The following is a 21,322-nucleotide window of genomic DNA, read 5'->3' on the forward strand; positions in this document are numbered from 1 at the left end:
TGAAGAGTTTTAGTGTGGTAAAAAAGAAGAACTCGACAGTTCTTAGCACAAGTTTGTGCTATCATTGCAAAATTTATTGGAGATGTCAATATCAAAATACATGTTACTTCATGGTTACTATGACAATTAAACGTGTTGATGGATAATATATGTAAGAGAATGCGATTCTCTCTCGTTTGTCTCTCGCGAAATCGGTACGCGATACTGATTAACGAGGCTCGTCGAAGAAAGTGAACCCCGTCCATTGTGCTGTGGCATCAATGAGCTCTCTTCGATCATTTTCTCTCAGTTCTCGAGTGAGTCGAGAACTTCTTTGGCTTTGCGCTTGTCATTCTCATTTTGTTCACCGGACTCTCAATTTCAACTGTACATTCGTCTCCCGGATATTCCGATTCCGTCGTGTCAGTCGATAGTGTCCGATTATTCCCTAATATGGAAAGAAAAGAAGGAAACTATATTTTCTTTCATTATTTCATCACTTGTTTGCAAATGATTCAATTAATAGCAACAAACGTTTTGTTCAATTTAACTCAAATATTTTGCAACCTAAGTATTCCACAAATCGTACTCAGAATAACCAAATTTTGTGAAATGTTTAAACATATTGCTAAGAAAATGAGATGAATATATGCTATACGTAAGAGATATCAAACAAAGGGTATGGATTATTTTTTACAAAGTTTTTTTTTCAAAATGGAAACAATTTTTTTACGATTTATTTTTACACCATTCAATTTAGTTTTTAAAATAATAAAAATACATATTTTTTAAAATTTTATCTGAAAAAATACTGGTGGTTGATTTTTGCGCGAACGTTCTCTCTTAATATAACTAATTATATTGCTAATATATCTGTATATTATTATTAATAATATTTATTGCGATGTAAATAATAGATTTTTAGTGGAATTTCTAATAGAATTAATGCAGAAAAATCGAACAATAACTTGAACTTAACTTAAAAATGCAAAATTTATACAGGAAAAACTATATAGATATTAATATATAGATAAGGCTCCGAAATGTAATTATTAGTTGTTTTAATCCTATTTTCTCAAACAGTTGCATAACCTATTTTATAATAATATTAATGTTTAAAATATGATATGTCTACTATTTGTTTATAAAAGTATTCTTTTTTTTTTTTAATTTCTTGCCGCTTCAAGCATAATTGACGCTATAATTTGTAATAATGCTCATGAGCTGAGCAATATTGACAATATTTCGAGCATATATCAGCTAAAATTTAAAATTTAACAAGCACCTACACGCGCTTGTGTCGATAATCTTCAACGCGATAAAAGTACACGACACATGGAAATTGCTGAGCATGAAGTGACTCTTGTCCCCGCCGTGAGTTCAGTAATTGTTCGTTCTCTCCGTATGATTGCTACGAAAAAAAAAAAAAACACTAGCAACTCGATGCATCACAAGATAACGAGTAGGCAAGAGAAATAAAATCGCTTACACGAGTTTCATCTGCCTACATCCACATTGTAGGAACAATGTAAAATAGGTGCTTTCTTTCTCTACATAAATGGTATTAAGATTGTTGTCGAAGCGGAACATTGTTTAAATAATTGTACATCTAACATGTATTTACTTGCTATTTCTATTCGATCAGGAGGGAATATTATTTTCGTAACATGAAAACTTGATATCCCTTTGCTTTATTTGTGCATTTACTGTCTAACAAGGGAATCTCGCGAGCCCGAAAATTCTAATTTTGATGAAACTTTGCACACATGTAAGGGGCAGAGGGAATAAATAGACGGATTTAGAAATTTTCAGTTGTAGCCCAAAAACGATTCTAAGGGATGTTTATGATAGAGCAGCTTTTTGCTTTTCTCGATATATCTCAAAAAGTATCCTCAAAAAATGTTTTATTGTAAGAACATCTTTGTTTGACCTCATTAATAATATTAAAAAACAATAATTAAAAAGAATTTTTTAGTTTCTTAATGCAGCTAATATTGTTTTTTATATTATTAACTAAAATCAGAATTTTTGGGCTTGCTAGGTTCTCTTGTGAGTTTTTCTTACTGTAAATATGACGTATAAAACATAATATGTAATAATAGCACAGCTAATAATTTGTAGCCAAAAATATTTAAGCAATATTTTTAGTATTGTATTTCTAGCAGCGCAAGTGTTAAAATAATTCCAATGTAAATGCAATCCTATAATATATTAATGGAGACTGACGGATTGTTAATTAAGTTCATATAGTCTGGCAGATTGTTTTACCATTAAATAACTTTTGGTTAAAAAAGAAAATTTGTGCCTGTTTTTAGAAATATTGTACGATTTGAATACGTATAAATATATAATAGAGTTCTGATTGCAAGTGAAGCATCGTATTTTGAGACTAGTTTATATTAAATTTTATTTTAAGTTCTGCTATATTTATATTATTATATTTTACTTCAACCGTTTGGTTTCTACGATGATATTCGGCAGCGTAATTAAAACCGATTCTTTTTCGATCGGTTAAGCTCTTTGTCGCGAAGCGTACCTTTGTATTATAATAAACGTCATGCAAATACATATAAGATGATATTAAAACTGGCGCGAATTTTGGGTGGGCGTCTCGTCTTCACCGTCGATGCAATCCTGAGCCAGCACGTCGACGAAAAGTCTAAACAAATATTTGCCACGTACTGGCCAACCTGCTCTATTTGCATGTGCGGAGGGGCGTGCGCACAGGCGAGGATATATTGGTTTACCTACTGAAATATTCGACCGTCTGTCAGCCAGTGTAAATCTCATTCATAATAATGATGGCGCTGCGTATCTTCTTCCTTTCCTATTCCTTTTTTCGTTTTCTTCCTGAGTGCTGTTTCTTCTTTGTCGTCGTTATTGTCGATGATTCTCTCGACGCGCAGCCATCAGGAATTTTATTTATCTTTAAAACGAAGAAACAAGTTTCTTCTGAAGTTGACAGTATCTCAAAGTATTAACACAGACGGATCCAGATATCTTTATATATGTATATATATATACATATATATATATATATATATATATATAAAAGTCTTCTTGTGTTTATTATTGCAATCTATCGCAAGAGCTTTGTGTACATAGAGATGTAACGTCATATAAATTATTGCTATTTTTTATTTCAGAAAAATCACGAGATAAAAGCAACTGTTTCGAGTAAGATTATTTCTGCACTCATAAATTTTAGCTATAATATCTCGTTTTAAAAGTATATATGTCACCGTGCTTTACTTCTAAATCTACCTATGATATCTCACTAGCGTTCTTTGCATCGTAAATGCATAGCTTAAATTGTAAAAAGTTTGCTTTTCCTAGATTCTAGAACTTCCTGAGAATAACCTGCAGCAGATGACAATTTGAATCATCGTAACGTACAGTTAAATAAATGTTCAATTTAAACTATAAATTGTGGTAGGAATATATAAAGAGAGAATAATTTCAAAATAATTTTGGGATTTAATAATTATATGATGACATTAATGATATAAAAGATATCATTTAACAGTTACAAGTCTTTTTAATTTACTATTTTAATGATTTTAAGATTATTATATTCTCTTTCTCTCTCTCTCTTTCTTTGTTATAAAAAATAATAATTTTTTACACTAAAAGTTTTATTCACTGGTTATAAAGTGGTTTCCATAATCGGTGTATTATTTTTCACTAACTGTATCGAAATAGGTCGTCCTCAAGAAGTATTTCGAGGATGGCAAGGTATCGCATAACTCAGGATTACTTTCCTCTGCGCACAAACGAAATCGTCTTATCACCAAGCGCTGGTTCACTTTTACTAGCAAGAAAAACGTTGAACTCGCACACATACACGGTCGAATTTATGTCACTTTGTCTGTCACGAACGGGATCTTAAAATAGTATCTCCAAATATTTATAGATTATAAAATTAATAATTAATATATACACAGTATATTAATTTAATAAGTACATATATATATGTACATATAGATGTTTTTATAAATAATCTATAAGCGTTTATAATTCTTGATTTCTTTTCTTGGACTCTATTCTTTTTCAGCAAATGTTAGACATCGCTATCGACAGCTGGATTATTCATTACGATCGATTTTATTAATTAAAATGCTATGTGCAGATATGAGAAGTCACATCCAATGGAGAAGTGGACATATCACAAGCGGTCAGCATACCAATCGAAAAGAAAAGAAGGTCGAGATGCAATTTATCGTGTCAATCGTGACAGCTAATCGACAGTCGATTTATTATCGCGTCAACACACAGAAATGGATTGTATTTCGCCACGCATTCTTGTCCTTCTTCTAATTCTTAAGCCTCTATTTAGAGTCGCGTTTCTACCAAGAAATTCAAACTGAAATCAATCTTGAGATGTGATATGATTTAATAGATGGATCTTAAGAATAAATTTGGTATTTCTAATATTATATTTGATTTGATATCGCGATTTGATATAATATATTAATACTAATTGGATTATATAAAAATAAAAGAAGAGATATCGGAGAAAGATGAAAAAAATGTAAAGAATGTATGTATAGGTATATATGTGTATTCGTCATGAGAGAGGATGAGATCAGATGAGATATTGGTGGATGAGATATTCTTTTGGCAATAATTGTTCGTATCACAACGTGCTCGTCGGAATTAATCAAGCTCCAAAAGTAAAAAGAGAATTTGGAATCGCGAAAAATTGTGAAAATGCGATTCAGGATTGTTAAAACAACGTAATTTGAATTTCATAATCTCGCGGTTCTTATACAATAAAACGATTTATACAATAATTTTATTCAAATTGAAATAATCATTCAATCAATTCATAATGAAAAATAAAAATGAAACGAGTCATCGTTTATCGAGTATCATTATGCGATACTAAATACAGATTTTAAAAATTTAATGTTCTTTCTTTAAAGTGGAGAAGAATAAATATGGTTATTAATGTATAGCGATGATGCACAGCTTCTTTTTTTAATTTTAGAAGAACTTTTACAGTTTATGGCTTTTCGAGAAAAATGAGGCATGTATAAAAGTACGAAATATTAATTATTTTGCACTATTTTCTACTTTTGATAACTCCGATAGCTTCGAATTAAAATTCTAATAGGATAAAATCTATACGACTTAAGCAGAAAATAAACTTTTATTATTTATTTACGCATTAGAAGGAGAGCAAGCCGGGGAGGAAACATTTGCTCTCGAATTGAGAGATACTCTCTCGGTAATTACCAACCAGATTGACTTGTGTTTTTGTATCCCAGGTGGGCGAAACGAGATCGAGAGAAGAGGAAGAGATTCGTCGCACGCATTGATCCGATAACAAAGAGCGATATAAAGCAAGCAGAACAATGAGAGATCAAAAAACACAAACTAATGTAATATTGACATTTTGTTTTTATATAGAAGCGCTACAAATTCCAAATAATTGGGAAAAAGGATGATTCTTTTCCAGCCAAGTTTACTGCTTAATAATTATTGTTCTATTCTTCTACGTTTTCTCGTCGGATTGCGAAAACTAGGACAAGAAAAAGAAGATTGCGTTACATATTGATCCGTCGATAAAAGAAATATAATGGTTACAGTTATATACGGGAAATATAATAGTAATGGCTACGGTAAATAAATCGAATCATAGGAGCAACGGGATACAAATAAAATACATTTAAATCGGCTATGTGTCTATTGTACGATAGAATGAATTAGTATTGATTTCGAAGCGTCGTTTTAAATTCAAATTTTTTTTACCGATAATTGTGATCTATTTTAATTATTGGGATTTGTTTTTTAAAATAATATTTGTACGTGAATTATTATGGAATAATATTGGAAGCGAGATATATTTATTTCATGAAATTGCCTCAATAATTATGAATGACGTATAAGAAAAATCGTTAATCACTCGATATAACTCAATCATTTCTATCTTGTGATTATGAAAATAAAATAAGTTTTTATTGAGCCAGATAATAATGGCTAATTTTCTTTTAATTATACTAGTTTATAAATCGAATATCTCTCTTTAGTTAATTTTATGAGGTTATTGCTTCCTCATAGAGGAAGCTTTGTTTTCGTATTTAATGTGAAGCCATAAAATAGTTGATGCATTTTGTCAATAAACTGTATTTCATTGAATTTTTAACATTTCAAGAAGTTGTTTGATAAATTAAAACTTATAAAAACACTGATATTAGTTTAACGTGATATGCAATTAGTGCAATTATCGAAAGGTATTTATTTTACGTTCAATTTGCGAAATGTTTTTTGAAACGTTGTATATATGTGTATATATATTATCCTAACAAATGTTATTCAGTGTTTTTCGTTACACTTGCGGGTTTACGTCATTTGTTCGAGTTAATCAAATCGGGGAAAATGAGACGAGGATTCACGTACGTGTCGCTTGAGGGCCACCGAAGCCATCGCATGCGTAATACTGAAAAAAGGAAAAGGGTCTGGATGCAATTTGCTGCCGTCGACCATGACGACCGTGCCGAACGACGATAGTCGGACGCGCGAGGAGTGTACTCCCATAAAGGGAGACGTATAAATAAAATGAAAAAAAAGGAGAAAGAGAAACGTGGAAAACCGCTTGAGGAGGGTTGACCGGAGGTTGAAACGGAGAGAAGGAGAACGAATAAGAGAGAGGTGGTGAAAAATAGAGAGGCAGAGATACGGAACGGCTTACGTGCACTTTTACGGAGAAGGATCTAAACAAAGTCCGGCGCGCATTACTTTACGAGCGTGGAAGGACGTGATCCATCTCGTCGTTAATGCGACGCGAAGCGTCCCCATAAAAGGCTCGTGATCTCTCCTTTCGCCACCTGAACAAGGGCGTCTGGTTAATCCGAGGTGAAGGAGGTTCGACGACGTCGCAAAGCCGCGATATCGCAAATAAACGCTGTACACGAATTTACAAGCTGAATTAGGTACGTGTCTTGTCCACTTGTCGACATGTCGATGCTTTCATTGCCAGATAATAAATAATAGAAAATAATTTTAACAAAAGTTTCAGACCTAAATTCAATAAAATTCTCAAGAAGCAATTCCTTGAAATCTTATAGAAATAATAAACAATTATTTTTACATTTTTATTTATACATTTATTTTTTATATGCTTATGCGTATACATATAATTGTGATTTATATATATTATATGATGTATAATAAAATATCAGAATTTTTGAAGCATGTGTGTAATATTTGGAACGAAATTTGATTTTACGAGTTAGTGATCTATTGCAATGGAAATTCTTGCAATATGTATTGGTTTATTCACAAATCTTAATTAAACATTCCGGGTGTCAGTCGATTCGATCGAGATTATTAGTTCCCGTTGTTGCTAGCACGCCAATTGTTAGCATTTCCGGTCGATGCCTCGAAGGGAAATTCCACGGAGTGTACGGTATAAGGGAAACTATGTGCGTAGAATTTCGCGAATTTCCAGGTTTACGGGATAATCATCTTATGAGTTGCCTCGAAGAATCGATGCACATGAAACAACATTATTATTCGATGCTACTTATATTGGGAGTAAGTTTTCGAAATTTCTCTTATATATAAACCTTAATATAGCTTGCTTTCCTTCGTGAAAGCATTGCTTGTATATATGATGTAACATTATATTAAAAGTTAAAAATGAAGATACACACAGAGTCTTAAAAATTGTATATTAGAAAACACTACATTGCCTTAAAAATAAATTGAGTATCGAAATTATAGGTTCACACAATGGGGGGTAAGAATAAGCCGAAGGAGTTTGAATTGACGCAATTAATGTTGCAAGATGAACTTTACTGCTATGACTGCGTAATCGAAATCCGATATGGAAACTGAATCCCATTTCCTAATTGATGTAACATAAACGCGTTAAAATTGATATAGTTTACTCTCAGAATTGCTTTATCTTACAAATTGTGTGCGTATTCCAAATGTTTATTAAACATATGAAGAAATTAAAATTGTTGTAATAAAAAATGTATTGAATGACTGACTATATATAATATGATTTTGTGGTAAGAATTTAGTTTCTAAATAATAATATTAGTTGTACCAAAATAATGTATCAAAATGATTATTTTTAGCATTTTGAACACTGTGAGATATATCTCCTTCTTTTTACAAAAATCTCTCTCTATAAGTTACATTTTTTTAATTATTATTTTTATTTTCTGTTATGTATTCTTTTGTCTACTTCATTTGTTTTTATTTTTTTATATCATTTTTATAGTCACATTTTTTATAGAAACTTTTTATCTTCCATGTTACGAAAGTTTACGTCGATTCCTGGAGGTAATATCACAAATAACTTTATATCTTTTAAACTTTAAGGAGTTAGCTTTTTAGGGTTTTATCGAATTTAGAAAGAGAGAGAGAGAGAGGTTTGACTTTTGTGGAAATTGTTCTCAATGTCATCTGACAGCAAAATCGTCAATGTATTGGCAAGTGGACAAGGAATGTAATTCAAACTGTAAATTTGCGCAACGCAGCGAATTTATTTGCGACGTCGCGGCTTTGCTGCTAACTAAATGGCAAATTAAAGTCGTCCGAACATAACTTCGATATTCAATTACGTCCGTTTTATCTGTCTGATAGAAAAATCGTTCGCAGAACTGGATTCCATCTCCGATCTCGCGTGCGATAGTTGTAACGTAAGCACGGCGCGAGAGGTGCGTCAAATGGCGCTGGCGAGGCAGCATATCTTATTAGAAACAAATATTCATGTCACATACCCGGCGCCGGCTGGTGCCAAGTGTTTGACTGTTACCCTACGCCGCACGTGCGTGAGAGACCGGGCGAGTCTGGCATATCTACCCCGTGTTTCAAAGAAGTTTGAAATAATATCGAGCGAATTTTTCCATTCGACCCGTAACCGCTTCCCGTTTCTCGTTCCCTCTGCCACCCTCCGTTCGCGTCGAAATCCAAATAACCAACCGCAATGCATGTGTGCCTTCGTCCACTCGCTAGACATATTTTTAAAGTGCATTCGAGAAGATCTGTATTTGATGCGAATATTTGACAGTAACGTCGTTTTTTTTTTTAGATGTGAAGTGTAAACGGCGCTTTGAAACGCGCGGTTGTTTGGTATATTACTGGCCATTATAATTACGTCCAGCGATCGCATTGTACTTGGATTGTTGAGACATTTTTTTCTTGTGATTTTTTTTTTAGATAAATACCAAGTCTTTTTTATTAAAAATTCTTCTGTCGCTTCGGAAATGATCTTTTACGATGAAAATATCAAGATAGTGTTTTCGAATAATAATAATTTAAAATTTAATTATAATTATGATTTGAAATTAACAATTTAAAATATTTATATCCAATTTGGCCAAAAAAATTGTGATTAAAAAAATTACATGACGGTTTTTGGACTTTCTGCGTAAATAATGTTCACTTTATGAAGGTAATTCGCGACGAAACATCTGAATAAATACATATCGTAAATGGAAACTATTGTACATATAGTATATACATTTTTTATAGAATTTGACATTTTAAAATATTGAGATATACTGAGTACTTAATAAAAAACATAATTTTGATATTCATATCGGTTTGATAATGCTGCAGAAAAACATAAGTAATTGACGTCAAACAATTATTTGTAATAAAAATTTATATTATAAGGAAAATAATTCCTTCCGTCGAACTACAAAGCTATGGTCTATTAAAATTAAAAGCTCAATTTATTAATGAATAGCGAATAAATAATGTATAAATACACATGAAAACAATTTGCTTAAAAAACAGTTTTTCATTCGTATATTCATCATATTTTGCATATTTTAAAGTCAGTATTTAATTTAAAGCATGCAGTGCAAAAGTCATCATTATACCGTATATCGATATTTGCGGTAGAATACATTTTTAGACATAACATTCAATATCCTTCCTCTATTACACAATAAATGATCAAGATAGGATATCGAATATTACATTTAGAAATGTATGTTATAAAAACGATATATCAAAAATAATTTAAATTTAAATACAAACTAATTTAATAATTTTTCTTAATCTTTTTAAATGAGAAAAGCATTGATACTAAATAGTTTATTTGATATTCTTTGAATGAGACTCCATTATCTTTAGAATGGTATCGCAATATTGCTGTTCATGTGTTATTTATCTTAATAAAAGAGTTTTCCTAGATGAATGAATAAAAATACAAAAAGTCTTATCATATCTTCCACGATTTGAAAAGAATTTATATTAAGAGCTCTTTGTCAATTTGCAAAGATTAAGTTTTTTTGCGCTTGACTTTACGCAAAGGTACGTGCACTCAATATTAAATTTCTAAAGTACATTGGACTATCAACGCATGCATTCCCGAGTTAGAATGCAGTGCAACATCAAGATATCTCATTAAAAATAATCTTTTCTTACTTTGGCATACATTTATGATTTGCATTAAACATCAACGAAAATAATATCAATTTTAGTTATTTAATCTATCGCTGTTAAGGAAAATCGAGGTCATTAATTTTTATTTTTTTTAAATGACATTTTTACTCTGGAAAAATTTTTACCGATTTGGACCTACAGTTAAGCACTTTAACAATTTTATTAGTGCCCCTTAAGTGAAAATTATCTTTGCGTAACTGAATATCGACAGAACTAATTGAGAGAATTAACTGGTATAATTTAAAAATCTTTGAAATAGATAGAATAGCTATAAATTACGATTTTTAGTTACGCGGTGCTATTTCTAGTTCAAATACTTAAAAATAGGGTTACGATATCCAAATAATTTGATAACTATAATTGTGGGCTCCAAATTTTTCCCAGCTTGATTTAAAATATTAACAAAATTTTATAGAAAGATATTAAAATTTTGATATATCTTGCTAAACATTTTATGTGGAACTTACCTTCATCAAACTTGAACTTGCTCCGATATGCAGAATTGTCGTAAGAGCTAAAAATAAGCAATTTTTATCATTTTATATATAAAACATCAATAAAATAATGTATCAATAGAACGTAAGCTTTCTTGTAATAATTAATTATGAGAATACAACTGTACGATTTCATAATACGAGGAAACTCTGAGCATAACAATGTATTATCACTTAACAAAAACAATAATGGATTCGTGCAATAACATATACAAGATGAGATCTTATCGATAGCTTCATATGCAACACGAAGCTCCGTCTTTATTCCGCCGTGATACTTGATTACAGTATTTTTTTTGTTCACAATTATTTACAGAATTATTCTCCGCTACCTTCTTACACGACTATATTTATATACAATCCGCTTGTCGCTCGTCGTCTCGTTTTTAATTAATCTTCGCTTACCAAGGTGATCGATTGCTCGTACGTACAATTATACAAAATTACGGGAGCACTATGCATCACGCGCTGGGGGGGGAAAGACGTCGAGGAAATCGGTATCGAACGCTACTACGACTTCGCGATTATTATTTATACAGGAAGATATAGCGTTTAGGTTTGGTATACATTGTCGACGGTCGAACTTACCTTTACACGAGCAGTATTTCATTCGATCATCTTGAGATAATACTCGCAACAACGCCGAGATTCGTTCAGATACGGAACGCGATTGTCCCATTTAACAACGCAGGGGGTTGCAACTTCTTCTCTTAATGTACAAGTCGAATCGATTGCGCTCGTGAACGAAGACAATGCAATTCATTTAATTAGCTTCTTGAACACTCATTGACAAGCACGTTTCGTGTCCCAAAGGATTCTTAAAGCACATTTCTATCTCGCGAGGTATCCCCGTCAGGACCAAGATGATCTCGGGATACATCTCGACTTACTGGGACTTTACATAAATCTAACCAAGGAACCACCTTTCAACCGTGTTCGCCTTTTATTATCTTACAAAAAGTATACAATACATCATATCGATTAAAACTCAATAGGAAAGTTACTTTGTGGTTAACATCAGAAGAATCGAGACACCTATATCTGTAATCATATTGAAAAAGACACTCCTTGTTTAATGTTTTCTTTTTTTTTCGTTACATTTTAATTTCTAAAGTGACACTCCTTTTTGAAACATTTTATTAAAGAAGAAGGGAAGTATAATTAAAGGAAAGTTTTTATTAAAAAGGGGAAAAATATAAATCTTCTAAATGTGTGTGTGTGTGTGTGTGTGTGTGTGTGTGTGTGTGTGTGTGTGTGTGTGGATTTAAAAAGACTAAACCGGATTAAAGTTTGCAGATAAATAAAATATTGATAGAATACATGAAAGATTGCCGGGTAAAGGCCTCTTTGATGGTTTAAATTTTTAAGTTAACTGCTTATCTTAAGGTAACATTTTTTATTTTTGGTCTTAATATGATCAACGATATGTTCGTACTTTGAAGATATGTAATAGATCGATAGTCAAAGATAATTCATTGAATCTAATAAGAAATGATATTATTTTATCTCGACTCTTCTGATGTTAATAAAATACGACTTTATGATATCGATCCTAAAGCTTAGTGGCGCTGGAAGAGAAGGGGGAGGGTTTAGATATTCCTTAAAGGGTTGAGAAATTATTCTTCGCATCATGCACACCGCTAACAGTTTTCCACGTATTCGAAGTTTCGTTTTCTCGTATTGTCTGATATTACAGTCTGGAGGAGTATTTGGAAGCGCGAAAGGAGGAATGAGCCGCCGCAGGACTTCGCCGAGTGGCAATGACATACAGTTGCCTAGATAATCGCCAGTGATAATCTCCACGGCGGACGACTTAGGGATTTCGAGGGTGGTCCGCGGCCCTGTATCCCGTTACGCAGGAAATTCATCGGCAGCTCTCGCGCGCGAGAACGTTTTTTTTTCCCCGTGCTACATCCATAATACATTTTACTTCTCGAGACCTGTATCCCAATATTGTCCGTCGCCCGAACTCAAAGTTGGGAAATAAGCGCGGAGAATCCGATTATCCGTGCGATCGGGGATTGAAAGAGGAGATGTATCACTTAAGACGTTCATCGCGTTTCGAATACAGTTACTTTAATCGATCTTTGTTTTCTTAAGAATCTGTATTCGCCGATTTATGCACGATAAAATTTTGCATGTTTCTAAGAGTAATATCTCTGTCACAAGGATATGATTCTTGCTTTTTTTTCTTTTTTGTGGCACATTATGTCAATGAACTAAAAATATTTTTAACTTACTTATTTCTTGTGTGTGTGTGTGTGTGTGTGTGTGTGTGTGTAGGTGAGTATGTGTCTGTGTGTGTGTGTGTGTGTTTGTGCAAGTTAACACAGCTTCGAAACTCGATTGTGAAAACTACTGCACGAAGAGCGAAAAATTCTAGAACAGGTATTTGGATAGGTTTTTTTTGCAACGGTGTTTTCGTTCGATAAGGAAGATATGTTATTTACGACTCAATAAGCGCAAAGAAAAACTAACGACTGCAACAAGCCACGTTGCGAAAACTAAAGTAAATAAAAGAGGAGCCATGAAAAAGATAAGCATGGGTATACTGGGGCAAAAAAGACGAAGGAAGTTCAGGAATCGTATAGTATATCGACATTCTATACGAGAAGAGATCGATAAAAACGACAGTATCACATAATTGAAATAAAGAAAAATAAATGAAATTTGCATTACGCGAGGTATATTGTTTGTACAATATCGTAAAACCATTGGAAGATAAAAACATAGCATTATTTCACACAATGTCAACGTGAATGCCAAAAGGGACGATCCGCGGAGGCGATAATTCACGCAGATAAAAGGAAGTTGGCTAATTCTCCTTCTCCAAAACTCTTAAAACTTTATACCAGTTCAATCGACCCACTTAAGACTCATAAAACAAACTTCTCGAAGCTGTTCAATCGTGTCGTAGAAAAATCCCAAATCGTCTGGCAGTTAAAGTGCCAAAATATATCAATGTTGAAGCGCCTCGAGCAAAGAACTGACGTTTAAAAAACGTTATCAAAATTTCAATTAACACGTAAAAAGAGACACGAAAGTTGACGGATATCGATTCGTAAATCATTCATTCATTCATCCCGGATCGAGAATAATCAACGTGTGCGCGTTGTAATTTTGTGATGAAGGTAAATTATTTTTGCACATCTTTATCACGGTTATTTACGGTTCCAAATAATATTTGATGAATCAGAGACAAAACTGAGGAAAATGTTACACGTATGGGGGACATTTGTCCCCTTGCGATCGAGTCGCGAAATTACATTGATCGTTCTCGTTGCGACGTGTTGAAGTGCGCACTTCTGAAACTGTACCTACCCTTCGTCTGGCATGTCGAAACGGCGAAAAGCACGGACTGCGAGCGCGCGATAAACCAACGTCGTGCAACCGGCGCGCATACGTAACTATCTGCGTCCCCCGTGTATATCGCCTCGACGGGCTTACACGTCGTACCTCTCGGGACTTTAATAAGCGTAACCGACGGAGATTAAGCGAGTGGCCGAGAGGGGGGCCAGAAATCTACGAGCAGCCATAGCCGCCGGAGAGACGGCTTGGGGGCCTGCAGCGTGAGAAGGGTTACAACTGTAACTGCAGCTGCAGTTGTAACTTTATGGAGACGACCGCGCGACGTAGTCCACACGGAACGGTAAGCTCGTTTGGAAGTCATACGAAGGGAGCCATCGACATCTTCGGGCACCGCGACGACGTCGACGATGAAAATGAAGATGGTGAGAATGAGAACGTACGACAGGGAGAAGGCAGGGGACCTTTGGCGAACCACGAAATCTTGACTTTGGCCCTCGCTCGATTCGATGGACCGTATGTCACGCGGTCGTTTCGTGCCGCCCCGACTCGTGGCGCGGATAATAATACCGCACAATTACTCCGTGGATGCTGCGAGTTCGCGAAAGAAGGGAAATAAAATCAGCATAAAAGCGAGAGCCGCCAAATGGCGGCCTCGGCACGCCGGGCCTTCTAATGAAAACGTGAGACTGGGGCGAGAGGGGGGAGGCGGCGGTGGCCCTTAAATTAATTCACGATGAATTACGTCCGCGCCAGCTGCGCGGGCAGTTGTGTTTATTTATGGAGGAACTAAGATCTTCCTCCTCTAGTCCTTAAAGGCGGATTCGCCCTTATATAATTTCTCACGGTGACCGAGAGAGGCGGCCTACCTCTCCGCTGTTTTCCCGCGTCGCCCGGAGAGAGAGGAAGAGTGAGAGAGAGAGAGAGAAAGAGAGATACGATAATCGCTCCGAAACGAGGATTCCCTCCGACGAAATAAGAGGGAACAACGCTCGTTCGCGGCCTCGCAGGCTACGACGGCGTGTCGCAAACGAGCGCGATTTGGCCCGTCGGGGGAAAAAGCGTCGCGATTTTTTTTCCTCGAGGGTTTTTTTTTCGGTCACCGAGAGAGCGACCATTCATTGGCTCTCGTGAGGACGCTTGAGGACGCTTCGCGACCCAGGTTTTTTTTTGCGGCCGGCCATTTCGATGTAGATTGCAGTGACGAATGTGGCACGTCGCATATTATATCGAACGCAAAATGGGCCATTGGTTAATTGAAGGGTTCCCCAGAAAAACGTTGCAAACGACAAATTTATCAGATGTGACGTTTCAGCGGAACAAGCGTGAATCTAGAATGTATATGTATAATATCGAGAATATAAAATAACGATTCTCTCCTAAATTGTCATTTAATGTATCTCCATTTTGTCGTGCATTTTAGAACAATGCAAGCAAATACTGTGTAACCATTTTACCATTAAAACTTCTCTCTTTTTTAAATTTCAATATTACTTTGAAACTATAAACTATTTGCAATATTGAAACTTCGATACAGCTTTTATTTTGAAATTAAGTAAAATAGCGAAAGGACTAATTTCATGTTTCACGTAAAAAAAGTTTGGTTGATGTTTAAGAGCAATTAGGTGCGGGCGAACCGATCATGAAGGACAAATCGATTGAGACACACACGAAAATGGATTTTAATAAAAATTGGGCACGTATGATGACGCTCCTGCGAGAGAGCTGACGGCGAGTACCGAAAACGAACCGCGAAGCGTAACGAGACGCAATTTCAGTTGCCATAAAACTTCAAAACCAAGCACCCACGGGGACGCCCGATTTATTTAGCAAGTGAATACAAAACTGTCGTAGCACTCGTAGCGAGTGATGCGTGGGGAATCGATGCGATCGATTTTGTTATCTTTCCACTGGTTGTGTTAGATCCACTTTGTGGATTTTCGTTCGAAAAAAGGATAGAGATCCGAAAGCGGAATCGGAACAGCCAATCTGGACACGCCATTACGTCACGACGTTCGCTGTTGCTATACGTCAAGTATAATTAGAGAAATTACTGCGAGAACCGAATGTCACGATAACAACGATTGGAATGGCTGGTCAAGGCTTTGACAGTAATTAAAAATCTATCGATACGGAACGTAATCACACTATGTGGAAATATAAAAATATAATTAGTACCGTTCTCTCTTTCTCTCTCTCTCTCTCTCTCTCTCTCTCTCTCTCTCTCTCACACACACACACACACACACTCTCTTTTTTCTTTCTCTCACACATGAATTCTACTCACTTGAAGCAACTCGCGCCAGAAAACAATCGTTACTAATGCTATCGAACACTTATTAGTTGTTTGGCTCACACTGGAAACAAGTAATCATATATCACTTCCTGATCATAGGACGCGCGATCGGTGAAATTTTTTATTGACTTATCACATTTTGATTGAATTGCTCCTATAAGTCTCATTGCTTGTAATTTATACACAACGTAGATTTTTGAGAAGCATCTTTATTATCTCAAATATCTCTTTTACATATTTTAATTTTTATTAAAAAATGTTAATTTTGTATGTTAGTTTGTAATTTTCTTAAATATTTATTGATAATTTTATTTTACGCTGGTTGTAAGTAAAATTAGAGTTTAATGTTATAGATTTCTTGCAAAACTATAAACTTACAAAGAATCAGCCGTGGTCATAAAAATGTCAAATGCATTATATTATACTTATTATATTTGACGGATATAAAATATTGAGTTTGTTGTCTTGTCGTTAAGTCAATCAATGAGGACAAGAACTATACTGACTTATGCTGATTTCATTTCTTACAATATCCAAAAGTGCAATATTTATTTCCGTTCAATTCTTCCTTTTATAAAAAAAAATTTGTTCTTCAGATTTTTGTTACTTTTTTAGTTTCCGTTTTTAGAAACTCTCGGGAATGGGGTTTTATTCAGCATCGTTTTTAGATTTATCTATGTTAAATCTGTTAATGTTAAATTCACGATCAACAGTTGCTATTAATATTTTCAAGTAAATACCTAACGAATATCATCCAATTTTATTTTAACCGAAAAGAAGTTTCAATATCTAGAGCTCGTTCTCGAAACCCTTGAGTGAACAATCATTGAAAACGATTCTCCACTCCGCCGCTATTGGGGAACACTTTGGTACGAAGAATCGTATTCAAAAAGTAGAGCACTAAATGTTTCGCCGAAGACATACTTAATTCCGTGTTGACTGAAGAGTTTTGTCCTGTCGAGAGCCGCTAAACGAGAAAGCTGTAAAAACTCCCCCGAGCGACCGGTAACCTTGCGGAGAAGAAAAGAAAGTTCGCGGGAGAGAGAACAGGTTACGATCGCACGTCCGTGATCGAGGCGTGTGTGGCGAACAACTTGGGGGCCGCTTGTGTCCACGATCGATTCGTTCGAGATCGAGGGGCGTCCGCCAAGACGCGAGAGACACGGCGCGTCTTGCTACTTCTGGCTCGAACTCCTTTAAAGCTTTCAATACTCGTTTAAACTCGCGATATACATATCCTATTACACCGGCGTAATCGTAAGGGCTATCTACGGAACGCCACGCCACTCGCACGCGACTGGAGAGCGCAGCGGGGCAGAGCTGGGGGAAAAGTGGCACGAATGTGTTAGTTTTACCCTGACGTATGCACACATATACACGTGCGAGCGTGCCTGTATATGATACACGTAAATATGTACATATCACGCAGATTTATTGCCGCCGAAACTGAGGAGTTACGCACCTGACTCTTCGATCCGCGCGAATATTATTCAGGATTATCATTTTGAGATATGTTCTTCTCCTTGTTGACCTCATCTTACAAAGAACCTCATCTGTCCGTTCAACTTCAGCCTCTATCGCTTCATTGTCTTCCTCCTTACATTTTGCGTCTAACGTTTCTTTCTTTCCTAACGTTTCGATTTCGGTATATCGAGAATCCGCAATTTGATTTGATAATACGCGCGCATGCTTTCGCATAAGAAAATAGAGAAGAAGTTGATATTTTACGATAATAACCTTTTCTTTGCTAGTAAATAATTAAAAATAAAATAAAAAATTAAGATTTTCAATTTTTTATTTCATTTATATTTTACATAAAAATCATTATTTAGCTCGATTGATGCTAGTATTAATCTCATTCTCATAAATCACCGTTGAAATCAAATAAAATGGTGATATCTTGTGTGTATCGTAAAATGGGATTACGTCATACAAGTCTAATTTTATACATAGGAGTAAAAATCTAGGGCATTAATGTATAATGTATAAAATAGAATCAAATTAAATTATACTGAATTCGATCCCTGATTTTAATTAACTTAGCACTCACCGATCGATTCTCCGATTCAAGTATCACGATCAATATATGCTCCGCAATGCACGTCCCCCGCCTTCAGTCCCATCTGGTTCATCCCTTCCGCGAGCTTCCGATGCATTGATTAGGTCTACGAATTACGAATAAGCCACTCAAGGAAGACGATACGTCGTCGTCGTCGGCGGCGACTTAAGCCCATTCGAAGTTGTTTTTGCCGCGTAGAGCCGTGCAAGCTGCTGAATAACCAATGAAGATTAAAGCTTGCGGGCTTTTACTGCACGCGGACTTAGCTACGGGCCGTAGCGGCTTCTTCGCGTTCATCAGTTAAAATTAAAATATAGTACGTTTGGGGAATAGCACCGAATTTTCTCAAATACCTATTCTATCTATTTTTCTTTCTCGCGGCAGCTCGCTATACAAACAACTTCGATTTTATGGTCATTGAGTGTCGATCGTATATAACAATTCTTCTTCCGAATTATGTCGTTGCGAGAGATCGCGTTACGAGAATCGCAACGTGCGAGCATTGAGGGTGCCATGACCCAAGTCCTTCAGAGTTCCTCGGCTCATTTCCCGTTTCTCATCACCATCACCATCTTCGGCAAACAATAAGAAGCCACAACAGCGGCGACACCAGGACGAAGAGCCGTCGTGGATAAGGATCAGCGCCCGAACTCGCGTTGATCGGTCGTTTCTTGCCGACGCGGATCGTGGAGGACGGCGTGGCGAGCGACGGATAACCCACGTGTCCGTGGACCGTGTTATCCACCGCTAGTGGCTTGTCCATCTTGTCCATCTCCGCCGAACCGTACACCACCTCGTCCTCCTCGTCATAGAACGGTGGTGTCTGCGTTTTCGCCGGTCCCGAAATCTCTGAAACAGGAGGAAGATACGCGGTTTCGATGGACCCAACGAAAAAGAAAGCAATTTATAATTACACTGTTAAATTCGTTGTGTCAAATTAAATTACTAAATTTGAGTCATTTTTAACCATCCCTATAGGGGTGATCGCCACTGCTCCTACTTAATATGTCGTTAATTTAACTAAAACAATGTTAATTTAACTAAACCAATGGAGTTAAAATAATCCCTGTTTTGTGTTAAAGTAATAGATTTCGACACATATGGTAATTAAAAATAACAAAATGTTATTTAATTTAATTAAGATATTGGTTTAAATTTTATTTTTTAATATTCAGCAGTGTACAGGAATATTCTAAAATATAATTAATTGTGATACGTTTGGGAGACATAAACGTAATAATCGACATGCATATTTATAATAAGTAACTTATAAGTGAGCCACTTGTGAGACGCCATGTAAATCGAAAACCCTTTTCATTGTATTGTTTCAAAAAGTAGTAAAGTCGCGTATTTATCGGCGCTTAGAGTTTTGACGCTACAAACTTTCTCCATCGGGACTCTCTTGAATAAAAGAACAAAGGTCAAGCTAGATTGCTTGTAGACAAGACAGCTCCAACCACATGCCGTTCTCATGTACAGAGTTTAGTATCAGACGAGTAGGCACACATGTGTGTATTCATATATATATATATATATATATATATATATATATATATATATATATATAACATGTTTTCTGAAGTTTCTATTGGACTTTAGGGAAATATTCTGTGATGAGTCTCTCGAGAAGATTGCCCTGATAAAATCGATTGCATTATCTTTTTCAGCGAATTTCAAATTTCCGATCTTACGGAGATCCCGTTAACATTAGCAAGTAAGAAATGCAGGCTGAGACCGTCTCTTGTATCGTCATCTTTAAATTTACGTACGCAAATATGTCATCCTTACGTCCACCGCACCGGATGAAGATCCCTCGTTCTCGAAATCGATGGGTCGATAACACGCGACGATTTACGTACGCGAGTAGGGTGTACCGCACTTGCCAGCCTTATCTTCTCACCCTTCCGCCTCATATACCCTGAGGGGAGAGCTGTAAGCTAGCCGAGAAATCCGAGCGCGCGCGCGCGCGCACGAAAAGATGAGGATTGACCGAGGGGCATCTGCCGCTGATATAGAGGCAACTCCTCGGAGATTTCCGTCCGCAAAGTGACGATGCTTGTAAACGCGAGGTGTGTTTGCCATAAGGAGGAAACCTTCTTATTCCTATCATCCTGCGATCAATCACGGCGGCGAGGTAGGCGCGGGACGCGCCCGATTTGCTGGCAGCGGCGGGAATGAGACCCCCGAACAACAATTTTCACGCTGAGGACTCGTTAACCTCGCGACCCGCCACATTAATGTAGAAATAACAGGTCATGCGCGAGAGTAAATTCCACCCCTCGCTTCACTCCCGCAACAGCTCGCGAGATACCGGTGTAACCGACTTGCAACGCGCGCGGCAAAAAGCCATTTTCGCGTTGTAATTCGTTTGTTGTGGAGTAGTCGAGAGTCTTGTTACCCGAACGCGTTCAAGATCGTTTCGCTTACAAGCCACGCGTAGAACGTATGGAACGATTTGCACGGTGTAATATCTCAAAAGTGTATTTCTTGATCTGGCGCCAGAGATTTCTTTTGTTCAATAAAGCCAGCCATGATCAATGGAAGCTATTTAACAATGAGGATTGAAGTATCTGGTAAACTTTGAAGAATAGAAAAAAAACAGAATCTTATCTTTTTCTTATTTAATGCTGTATAGACTTTATTTTTCGTATCTTGATTTGCGGCTTATTGTTAATTATCAAGTTAATTACTAACAGTTTATTAAATTTGATGAAAATCTTGCACAATTCTTTCGTGCTATTTGTTATTAAATATGATTTTTTCTATAGCATATAA

The 21,322-nt window shown here is 35.8% G+C and overlaps 1 protein-coding gene and 1 long non-coding RNA gene across 4 annotated transcripts in view; one reads left to right on the plus strand and one right to left on the minus strand.

Annotated features, from left to right (window-relative positions):
• Positions 1-21,322, plus strand: part of LOC139814123 (uncharacterized) — a 173,205-nt gene that overhangs the window by 49,205 nt on the left and 102,678 nt on the right. The gene's annotated exons all lie outside the window — the stretch shown is intronic.
• Positions 11,104-21,322, minus strand: part of LOC139814119 (lachesin) — a 95,454-nt gene continuing 85,235 nt past the window's right edge. For all 3 annotated transcript variants that reach the window (XM_071780148.1, XM_071780147.1, XM_071780149.1), the window contains exon 10: positions 11,104-19,396. In XM_071780148.1, the coding sequence (XP_071636249.1) occupies positions 19,113-19,396 (284 nt within the window). In that variant the 3' untranslated portion in view covers positions 11,104-19,112. The remainder of the gene's footprint in view (positions 19,397-21,322) is intronic.

This window comes from Temnothorax longispinosus, chromosome 6 (genome assembly GCF_030848805.1).
Source record: "Temnothorax longispinosus isolate EJ_2023e chromosome 6, Tlon_JGU_v1, whole genome shotgun sequence".
Taxonomy (NCBI): Eukaryota; Metazoa; Arthropoda; class Insecta; order Hymenoptera; family Formicidae; genus Temnothorax; species Temnothorax longispinosus.